General features: G+C 38.2%; 1 protein-coding gene across 4 annotated transcripts in view; it reads right to left on the bottom strand.

Moving 5' to 3' along the window:
- Positions 1-3,237, bottom strand: part of slc44a5b (solute carrier family 44 member 5b) — a 41,935-nt gene extending 38,698 nt beyond the window's left edge. For 3 of the 4 annotated variants that reach the window (XM_042481714.2, XM_042481726.2, XM_042481719.2), the window contains exon 1: positions 3,012-3,236. In XM_042481714.2, the coding sequence (XP_042337648.2) occupies positions 3,012-3,048 (37 nt within the window). In that variant the 5' untranslated portion in view covers positions 3,049-3,236. Of the gene's footprint in view, positions 1-3,011 lie in introns of all 4 variants that reach the window. The other variant, XM_042481707.2, reaches the window with a different exon arrangement.
- Positions 3,238-12,055: the final 8,818 nt, after the last annotated feature.

Here is a 12,055-nt window from a genome sequence, read left to right as displayed (position 1 = left end):
AATAGTAATGATATACAGGCTCTACTTTGTGCTTCACTCCAAAGCTGCACTAAACTGTTTACTCGAAACACTTTACACATAGCCTCTAGTGGTCGAGTCTGAAGGCCCCGATGGTGAGCTGTACGTCTAGTGAGAGCAGTGAGCACCAACTACAGATGACAGGTTGCAGCCGTGATTGGCAGAGTGCTGTAGTCATGAGGTCTGAGGGACACACGGGGTCAGCATGTGGGGAAATAACAGCCAGAAGACACACTAGCTTTTCCCCATCGAGAGCTGCCAGGAGCAGACTTTGCGATAAATGTGTCACTCTAAAACTGTACAGTGTATATAAAGTTCGACCATCCCTGACAGTTATTTTGGTTGTAATTATTTCATACAACTTGGACAGAAATGGATGACATGATGCATTTGTAACTGATAATGATGTGGAAGGCTCTGCTGACACTGATAAACATGGCATGAAAAAGTTAATGATTATATAAAGTTCTGTGTTATAGCTGGGGTCAGACTGATTAGCTGATCATTAATAATATAAGATAATGGATCAGTGTAGATATGACTGAAGTCGATTCTTGACTGTAGCCATATAAAAACAACTTGTAAGATCTTAAATGAATTTTAGTTTGGATGAGCTTGTTTTTAAAAAAAAATTCATTGAAAGGAGACAATAACTGTGCTGTCAATTTGGTGGATCGCTTAGTTTGGACTTTCAATTATGGCTTCAAAATGAACTGCATATTATCTAAATGACAATATGACCGATTGCAATATCCAAATTGCAAGAGCTGCAATTTTTTGACAAATTTAATGTGTCACCACATACCATTATATTAGGGTTGCAGCTATATACCGTTTTTAAGGTACCGTGATAGTTGATAATTATCATACTCTGTACATATAATATATATATAATTATTATTATTATTATTATTATACTGAGACTGCAATATTGTCTGAGATGGTTATACTGTCAAAATGTGATACCCTTGCATCCTACATTATAAATGAAGCATTGTGTAAGGGTGCTTGTTTTGTACAGCCCCCCATCTGTATCATTTACATTTCTGTGTGTATCTCACAGCAGTTGTTTCAATTAGGGATACACAATGATATTGAAATATCATGAGAATCTGCCGATATTGGCTTTAAAGTGAAATATAAGAATCGGCCAACATACTGATACCTGCCGATATGACGAACTGCTTTTTTTCTTCTTTTTTTTTTTTTTTTTGACTTTGTATGCATGCACAAAACCCATCAACCCTAAGTTGAAGCATTTTTCTAATTTTGCACAATTAATGAAAATTTCATACATTGAAAAGCATTGTAATTAATGTCTCCATCTGCTGGTGGGCCAACACAATAAGAGTATGCATAATATGATAATTCAACTACTGGGGAGACTTGATGATCATTAAAATTAGGTGAGGAAAAAAGTGGATATATCGATATCAGTTATTGGCCAAATGAGTTGTTATATATCGACATATCTGCAAAAAAAACCCAAACAAACAATACCATGTATTCCTAGTTTCAATTACAAGTTAGTTCCCCATGATATTTTTAGGGTAGCCTGAGAGCAGCTGTGACACTACCAACAAGAATAAAATTGGACAAGAAGCAGTAAATGCTAATTTTTCAATGATTAAATGGAAGACTACTAAATATAGAGGGAAACGTTTTTATCTGTGGAAGTACTGATACTGGCATCAAACCACAAAAAGCCACCAGTATGATAAAATTACCAGCGTAGGTCACTCTTTGTTTCAGGGGAAAGACACTGCATCTGGTGGTGATAAAGGATTATATTGCTTTGATAAACAACATGATTACCAAGGCAGGCTAATGGATAGAAAATCTGCCCACGGATTAAAAATATCCATATGCCTGGCGAGGCAGAAATGGCACTTGGAGACAATAAATCCTTTGTTATCAAACCCATTCACACAGGACATTGCTTTTAATCTTCATTACTAACTGCACAACCTGGACTGCAGTTTCTGTTTTTCCTTCTTTTTACAATGTTGTTATTATCCTCAATGTGGGCGAGAAGAGAAGATGGAAAGTGGAGATAAGACTTATTGTTGTTAACAGTCTCCTACACTTTTTTTTTACATGTAAAAAATAGAAGAGAAAACATCACATCACAGGAGTCAAATAAGGATACAGGTCAGTTTGAGCCAATAGGATGAAACATGTAAAAGGGCATTTGACAACTCCTGTACAACCGACAACAAAAGACAGGAACAGTTACAGCTATTTTGATGTCAAATCAATTAATCGATTAAGTCTTATAAGGAAAAATGCCAAATATTTCCAAATTCCAGTTTCTCAATGTTAGCTGCTTTTCTTTGTCTTAAACTGAATATATTCTGACTGGTTTTTAGAACAAAGCAAAGCATTTTGCACTATATTTTGGCAGTTTACAGCTAAACCAAACGATAAATCTACCAAATATAGCAAATAATCGTTAGATAAGTCAATAACAAAGCTAATGTTAGTGTAATTATCGATTGTCATGCCGTTACACAATAGTTACAGGGGGGAGGATATATCTGCCTTTACAACAAAGACGAAGTGACGAAAGTACAGGAGGAAAGTGCTATTGTCTCATTGCGGGGACTTATACATCAGGTAAACAACACAAAGGCAAAAAATATTATATTTAAACAGGTAAGTTTACGCTAGGGATACGGATAATTCCTGGAGCAAATTTGAAAGACACAAAAAAGACGTTAGGCTCATTCGCACGTTAATAGCCGTTGACATGATTTGTTTTTTTATTCCCCGTTAACGTTACTGCGTATATTTGATGTCAACCGTTAAAATAGCTCCAAAATAGTTAGCAACTGACAATGTAAGCTAGCTAACGTCCCCGTAAAATCACAACAGGGGGTTAAACATGAGTCAGGCTGCTGAACATACCGTTATACCCCGCTGTCATAACGCTACACAGTACACAGAGGGGGGAAAAAAATCTTGGCGTTTACAACAAAGACGAAGCGACTCACCATAGTAAGAGGAGGGGATGTCCGTCTTTCTAGCCATGGCACTTAGTAGGACAAATGCAGCGTCGTGTTGGTTTTGGAGCCCGCATATGAGAGTCGAGGTGAACCGCAGTTATTTCAGTGGCTTTCGGCAGTCCCGTCGAGAAATAAACACATGAACCTGGAGAGGTCTCGAGCTCTTGGAGGATGCTTCGGCCACGCAGCTGAGCGTCAGTCGTGTTTACAGCGCGACGTCATTAATTATTCCAAAACGGCCTTAAAGGGGACGTAACACCGTGGCTGCTGCTGCTGCTGCTGCTGCTGCTGGGTGTCCTGTTTCCCTTTGTTAGGATGTGATTTAAAGCACTCCGTTTTTGTGCAGTTATCTTCCCCCCTGACATAAGCACGTGGCTGATTTGTGTTAGGAATTATGACAGAGTACGGATGGATTAGTGCTATGTCCGTCTCTGCTGGAAAAGCTGTGATTTCCAGGTTGCCTTTTTGGTTGATTAATAATACAGCCAATGTTGCAATATTGCAGGTAGTATTTTTAGGAGACAGTGACATCTCTGTCCACACTGGGGCGTCCGGTGGAGAAACACTGACCTCAGCTGGGTTTTCTGTGACATTGCAAATATTTTTCAATTTCTTTAAGTTGAACAGTGGCATTTATGTATGCTGTATTTCTTTGTGTGAAATGGTTTCCAGGTAGGGACTGTACTTTATTTTTAGAGGAGGGGAGGTGGCTGGGATGTGACTTCTTTTGTGTGTTTTATTTGATTTAACAGAAATAGACAGCCACAACCTCTCTCTTCCAAAGATAATAATAATAATAATAATGACAACATTAATGTATAAGAGACAAAATAAACACATTGAAGAAAAAAAAATAATAAGAAGGAAAAATAAAAAACAAACTAACAAACAGGGGGTGTCTGGGGTGTGACTTCATTTTTCTCTTTATATCTTGACTACCACCTTACCAACACAGGAACAAGGCAGACAGACTTTGTGGTGGTTATGCATTTCTTTGTAGTTTATGTGCCTCTTTGTGGTCAGTTTGTGTCCTATTGAGGCCACTTTGTGTCTGTTTGTGGTAATTTTGTGTCTTCTTTTGATCGTTTTGTGTCGCTTTATAGTCATTTTGTCTCTCTTTGTGGTTGTTTTGTGTTTCTTCGCTATCAATTTATACTTTGCTGTTGTTGTTTTGCCATTTTTTGTAGATATTTTTTTGTACTTGTTGATTTGAGTGACATTTTGACACTATGGGCTTGTGACCCATTCAATAATCCATCCATGGTCCATGGGTGTGTAGGTCCTTTAAATACAGGTAAAGAAAATATTACATATGTGCCCATTAAGTTGCTCTACCATTGTTCCATGTGTGACCAGTAAGCAGTTTTATTATTGTGGGTGATCCAGATGGTTCTCACTTAGCCTACACATAGAAATACAATTGTCTATTGTTGGATAATTAAAACACTACATCACAGTTATTGAGTTTTGTGCTTTGCATGTGAAAATTATTAATTATCATTGCAAATTCAATGTAGATAAATGTAGTGGAGGACTATAACTATACGTCCTATTTGAAATGGAGTAAAAGTATTGAATAACATATAACAAAAACACTCAATAAAAGAACTGAGTGCTCCAGTATAGTACTTCAGTGTGCTTTCCATATTTGTATTCACACACAGACACACATTGATTATGGGTTTTCGGCATCCACTGCAGTGACTATGACCAGGACGTGGCAGCAGAGACTGGAAATCATCTACCATAACTGAGGGATCCAAGAGCTGCAGGGTGAGATTTTCATACAGTAACTACAAAGTACAATCAAGAAAGAAGCTTGTTTTTTTTCTGTGATAGCTGCAGCCAGAGACTCAACCTGGATGTTACCTGAATAATAATTGCACATCGCCAAACATTATCCCTTCTTAATGACACAGTATTTAAAAAGTTGATATTTCATGCATTTTAATGTAAGATTAGATTAAAAATGGGACAGGTAATTTGTATTACACACTGACATCTAAAAAGTGATGTCTCCCTCAGTGCTCTGTGGATGAAAGTAATGAGAGCTCAGGCTGCCAAAGGCCAGTCATTAAGAAGGGATTGACTTCCCCAGAACAGATCATATGTTGATGTGGCAGGATCACTGCCGGTAGCGCATGGAGAGAATCAGGATCACGTTATTACCAACTGCAATATGGTGAATGTAGAAAAGTAGAACAATTTATTTTGGCCACACAGGTCTGGGATAGCATTTCTGTTCCTATAGATTTTGATCCAGAAACCCACTCAGTCTCTGATATCAATGGTTTTGAACAGTGGCGGATCTTCCTATAGGTGAAAAAGGGGCTACTAAAGGCCCCCCTCCCATTTAATTTTTATTATTGGTATTTGTTACCTAAATGGTTTATTTGTGTTGATTTCTAAATAGCTCTTGATGTTGTTTGTAATAAATAAGGCTGTTCTCACAAACTGTTCATATGTTTTCAGAAGTAATACACCCAAATTCATACACATTCTATGAATTGTGAAAGGTTGTGGATTTGGAGTAATTTTAAAGTACGTCCTTGCCATGTTTCTTTTCCTAAAACTAATCACAGTAAGTTTTCTTGCCTAAACCTAAGCTCCGTAACTGTACCTTAATTACGTAACTGTATGTTAAGAATGTAACATCATTCCTGATTGCTAATTCGTATGAGATCATAGAAAATGTTGTGCTTGTGTTTTCAGAGGATATCATGTGACCTTTTCTATGAGAAGATGTTAAATAGATAAAATAAATGTTAAAATAGTAGGGCTGTCACCTGGGTTGTTGGTCAATATGCTCTATGAACAAATTCTCATTGTTTGGACAATTGCTGGTGTTATTCAGTCAGGCTGTGTGTCCACCAAAGTGTTTCTTTTACCGACTGCAGAAGACAGCTGATGTTGTATAGCACTTATATTTGTCCTCTGTGGCAGTTGTTTTTTGTCTTATTTTTCTCTTCTCCACTGTAATTGGATGGCTGGTGACAGTAACGAACACAGTATTTTGCCCAAAGTAAAACATTTTTCAACTCTCATTTTTAATTGGGAAAACATATAAAGAATCACAGAAGACATTCAGAGTCAGATTTATCATTTTGGATTAATTGTATTGAGTCTCCAAAAAGACACTGCAGTTAAAGACTTGAATACAAAGTTTCTGAACGCAATACGATCACACCGGAGCCGTTGTTGGGCCGGCAAGATTGTTTGTTAGCTTCTTGGCTAAAAACAGTAAGTCTCTCTCTTGAACGCAGCGTTACAGAGATACTTAATCTTAGTAACGCTATGTTGTATATGACTTTATCAACCCCTGAAGTGTCAGATTTTTCTCATCTGTCCTGTCCAACACTTACTAGTGAGACGGACTTGTGCATGCAAGCCAGGTGGAAAAACGTGTGCATTTTATTTTTGGCTAATATTACATCGGAGATCACATTTATTATTCACTCCTGGCATTCCACTTGCCTGAACAGAGTTTACTTTCCCTGGGCAAGTGACAATGTCGAGCCCTGTGACAGGAAAAAACGCTTTGGTGGACACAATATGCACTATGGCGGAATTAGTTTATTTAGAGATGATGTGCAGATTGTTCCTCCATCAATTAATAATAATTAATTATAATAATAACAACATCATTTTTTGAGGTGGGGTGTGAGGGCAGGGAAGCAAATTTGCTAGATCAGGCACTGGTTGTGAAACATAATACAATAAAAAAGAAAGAGACACTGAAATATAGCCTGCCCAGCAGCTGTAGAAATACATAAAGGATTATTTTTCAGTCCGTGTTTCAGGGAATTTGTAATGTATCTTTTGAACTTCTGTTCATCGATGTCTGATGCAGTCGGTTTTTGATGCCATAAATAGAACGATACCACAGCCAGATGGACCCTGGATTTTTATAGCTCAGTTGGAAACATACTGCCTGCTGTTATATGCATTCCTGCATTAGTAGAATTGAACGGTGGTGATGCCGTTTCTTCACATGTGCAAACCTACAATAATTAGTTAAAGGAGAAAGGTGGGGAACCTGTTACCTATCTACCTACATTCTTTATCCAACTAATCACCTTTTTTTAAGCAAATGGGGCTGAACTATACAACATTATGAACGTTTCCTAGTCCTGCAAGGACTGAACAAGTCCAATGACACATTTCATAGGTGAATCGTGCTCCCCCTAAAGAAAAACAGTATTTTCCAGAGTTTCTAGCCCATCTGCTTGTCATTCAGAGAAAATGATGGATGCCAACAGCTTGCTAATTACATAATCGAGAGGGTACACAACAGATGCAGTCACATTTTGTGCTGATTTGGTTTGCAGCCTTTCTCTGCTTTCTGAGACAAAGAGATAATTTCTTTCTCTGCGGCATTTGTCCTTTTGCAGTTTGGATAGAGAGTGAGTTGTTTTTTTGTTTCATAATCAGCAGCAGAAAGAGATGCTCTCAACACAATCACCCTTTTTCTTTCCCATTCAGTGCTTACGATTGCTGCAGTTGCAATCAACCTTGCTGACTCCTAAAAAAAAAAATGAAATCCCCTTAAGTCCTACCATTAAAGGGAGTGATTCAGTAACACTGTACAGCAGTAGCATCACTGCATAAATGAGCAACAGAGATGCAGAGTGCGCCAGGTGATTGGAGGTCTCCTTTTTCCAATCAATTGGACAAACACAACACTTCTGAGAGACATATATTGGGAAACAGGAAATTGCATCTGTGATTGGTAGGGATGCCAGCCGCTGAGTCAATGATCTGTCTGTAAGCGGAGACAATTTGCAAAGAGAATGAAAATGTTTTATCTCTAGGGCCTGAGTGCAGGACATAAAGCGTACATCCACCTCCTGATGCTCTCTTTTTAAACTTGTGTCACGGCTTAAGTGCCGCTATTTGTCTGGCCTGGAGGATACAACAGCATTTCACAACACTGCCACCCCTGCCTTTGTTTTCTGTGGGTGCATTAGAGCTTTAAAATGATATCACACTTAGATTGATACAGTACCTCCTGTTTAATTTGGCTAATAATGCCCCCTTAAAAAAAGTTGGTCCAGTTACTGCCCTGACTCTGCCATAAGAAACTGATAAGGAACTCCTCATCCACTCTTCATCCATATCCGTCAGCTCAAATAAATACAGGTGGCCTCATCTACATTGTCAAAATCAAGCAAATAATCATCCATGACACTGAAAAGCTTTTACATAGCATTATACTACGAGTTTTCTGTACACAAACACAACAAACTATTCCCATCACCACCCTCTCCAAACCTCACTCGTGTTTCCACTGTCTTCTTTCTGCAACAAGTGACATCCAATCAGATTTCAGATTTCTTGATGACGAAATAACAAACGGACCAGGTCAGGCAAAGGGTAAAGAGACAATTCAGCCACTTACAATAACAACCTAAACCTGTCTGTGGCAGAAATAACCATTTGTTATGGAGATACAGTGACATATGCTTACATAGCGGTGTGTTGCACAGCTGCCAGCTGCTGCCCTCTCGCTCAGTGCTGGACCAATTTCAAAAACTGGTGTTAACATCAGTCCTGTAGACACATATATGTGGGAAAATTGGGTGCAGGTTGAAAAATGCCGAAGTTATCCTTTAAAATATAATTATATTCACCATAGGCATAGATTTCAAGGGAAACACAGGGGACATGCGCTTAAAATTTGCTGGAAGAGCACCCCACAACACCCTTTTTATATGTGCCAACTCCTCCAATGTTGACACAGAACCTATGCCCTTGACACTCGTGATATAAGAGTAACACCATTGTCTAACTGCTCTTTTTTAGGTTTTCTGGATTCTTGGAATAATCTGAGGCACTCAAGAGGGTGATCATTAAAAAAAGCTTTTATTTGCTCATGGTTTCATTGTAACCAATAAAAGCATGGCTACGTGTTTCAGCCATTAAGCCTTCATCAGGGCGAGAATAAAAAAGGCCACCTTGTGCTCTTCCAATTATAAATTAGCATTATTCCCATGATTAGGCTGAATACAAATGTTTTATTGTGATAGGTCTAGGCAGTCAAATGGCAGACTATCTTCTATCTGTGGATGGAAAAACAGTCACATGGTCAGCTTGAACAGGTGTAGTACATAAGATTGCATCAGATTTTTCCAAGAATCCAGAAGACTTAAGATCCCCAAACTGAAGAGCACCAGAGCGACACCTTCTTTTTCCACACCCGAGCAGCACTCCTTGCACGTTGTCTTTTTTAAGGTATTTTTAATCTGCCAACAAGACAATTCTGGCAAAAATAATGTATAATGTTGCATCTTTTCTCATTAAACTGAAAAGACAGATGTTGCTTCCAAAAACTTCCATTGTCATTGAGCACCAGGTATGATTCAGTATGAAATATATTGTTCCCACTAAAACACCACTTTGACAAATACAGCTTTGTAAGTTGGGAACGTACTCACAGTCCCTTTCTGTAGTCTTAGTTTAGTTTCTTAACTGACACCCAGAGGCATCTACTCTTTAATTTGGGGACATTATAATGAGTAAAAAGAAAGCGCTTTTGGCACAGCAAACAGGTGCAAACAAAGCAGATTAGTTCACACTTGTACTGTGTTTGGCTCAGTGCAGCAGACAGCCGTCTGGCGCCTCGCTGGATAGGAGGTTGGAGTTAATTAAAAAAAAGGGTATTGTTCCACAGACATTTGTCTTGCTCGTGTGTGTGTTGTGTGTGTTCCCCCGTGCTGTGTTTTGAGATGCGTTTGAGACCTTGGGGACACCTCTAATCAAAACACACAGACTGCAAGCCACCTAATCCTCTGAATCCACAATGATGGGGTGCATTATGAGGCAGTGCTCCTCAGTGATACAGATAATTTGGTGATTAAAGTTGCTCTACCAATGACATGACCATATGGAAAACTGAAAAAAAGGGACTTATTAAAAGACGTGCGAAATTTACATACTGCATTTGTTTGGTAAATAACGAATATTCTCACAATGTCTCCAAAATCATAGTTTTACATGAAAATGTACCCTAACATAGATCTAAACAGAGTGCACAGTCATTAATATTTTCAGCAATTCATTTTTTTCTGAAATAGTAGAACGCAGAGACTGCGACAATAGCTTAAAGAAATGACAGCACTGTCTCCATTTTCGCAACCCCACACAGGTTTCCATTTATATGTAGGACTGAATTGAAAATGGTATTGATTGCTGTCAAACCAACAAATTAGCTGGCCCCATAACAGGCTCTATTTCAGAGCTGCTGTCCTCAGATGAAGCTTGGATCAGTAGATAACCTTTAACTGTTCCAGAGGCTAAATTAAAGACAAAAGGTTATCAAAACATCCAGCATGGGACTCCCAAACATCTGAACAATTACACTCACCGAGCTGCAGGTCTGTTCTAAAAAGAGCCACACGAACATTAAAATGATGTGTTATGTCAGGATTCTTACTCTGTTTCATGCAACTATATTACAATGTACTGTACGTGTGTTATACTTTATGTGCATAACTGCATTCTTTAATATCTTATTTTGAAGCACCTTTTACTTTGCATGAGACAAATTCTCATATCTATTCAAAGAGGTTTCTCTTTAGTAATAGAATATATATTATTGATGTGCTTCAGCTCTAGTTGCCAACCTATTTTAGCCTGTGAAGCTACTTCACAGCGACCCCTCTTCAAGTCCAACCAAAAAGTGATATTCATTTTAAACAATTTTTATGAGACATTCAGATCGTATCTATGATTTAGAGAGTGAATTTAGGTTGTGTACACATAGTCCTCAACATGACACTTGCTAAGCTGGTGTTATGGTGTTATGGTTGGACAAATGAAACCTGTTGCGGCTGTATGATACACCGCTTGATGGCGTCAGGTTGAAACACTGCCGGTAATTACGTGATATAAGGAGCACAAAAGTCCCTAAAGCGAGGGTTGGAGGGTTGGTGGATGGGTCCAACAAATCCGGACGGAATGTAAAGCGAAACTATGATTGTTTTGTGTTTCTTTGTAGTCATTATGTCTCTTACTGTGAGTTTGTGTCTCTTTGTTCTCATTTTGTCTCTCCTTTTGTTGTCCATGGTCTCGAGGACTCAAAACAACCCGACAACTGCAATTCACATACTCACATGGATTAAAATGCACGTGCGTCTGCATTTTGAATGTCTTACACAGAACCTTTAAATGATTTTAGAGAGAAAAAATTTCTACAGAAATGATTTTCTTCTTCTTTAAAACATTATTTTATCATATTTTATTCATATGTTGTATTATCATATAAATTGCATTGGGTTGTAATTTGTTGTGTTTCCTTGAATCATCTTGTATCACACTGTATTCTATATGATTCATTGTATAAGATGGAAAGCTAATTAGTCTAAAAAGACAACTTGTGTAAATCTGGGCCAAAAACATAAAAGGGAAGACGTGCTGTTCCTGCTGTAGCTTTAAAGTAGGCTACCCTGGTTTTTCTTACAGCATCTGGTCTGGCAGTGATATTCTGAGTTGTTTTTGAGCTAAATTACTTATTAATTCCCACAAAGCCAACAGATACATTTCAGTTTGTAAAGTGAGACTTGCAGAGGAAAGACTAGAACATAAAAGACACATTAGAAAATGAACACAACGATAGCAGCTCAGAGGGCGTCTATAAAAAGACTCATTCCCCATTTCCCAGCTCCTTTTGACTAGATTACAGCCTCAAGCACATCTATCTCCCACGAGGAGCTTTAGCTGCTCAGGTTGCCGTGACAAATGAGCGAAATAGTGTCCTTAAATGGGATGTCCCAAAATCTGCTTGAATGAGAAAATGTGGTGATGTCTTAACACTAACACCCGTAGTAATCTTAACTTTTAGCAGGATGCAGTAAAATGGCAAAACAGACAAGATGAAATATTTTCTCAACATCTTCAGTCACATTTTATGAAAGTCAGTTTACTGTTCACTGCAACTTCAGTTTATACTGAGCAGCACAAGACTTCATCTGACCTACAAAAAGCTGTCACTAAATCAGAACATTTAACTCATGCTGACATTTAAAATAAATACC

Source organism: Plectropomus leopardus, chromosome 5, assembly GCF_026936395.1.
Source record: "Plectropomus leopardus strain MGB_pleo_1.0 chromosome 5, ASM2693639v1, whole genome shotgun sequence".
In the NCBI taxonomy this organism is placed as follows: domain Eukaryota; kingdom Metazoa; phylum Chordata; class Actinopteri; order Perciformes; family Serranidae; genus Plectropomus; species Plectropomus leopardus.
Note: the sequence above shows the minus strand (reverse complement) of the source record. Positions and strands in the feature narration are given on the sequence as shown.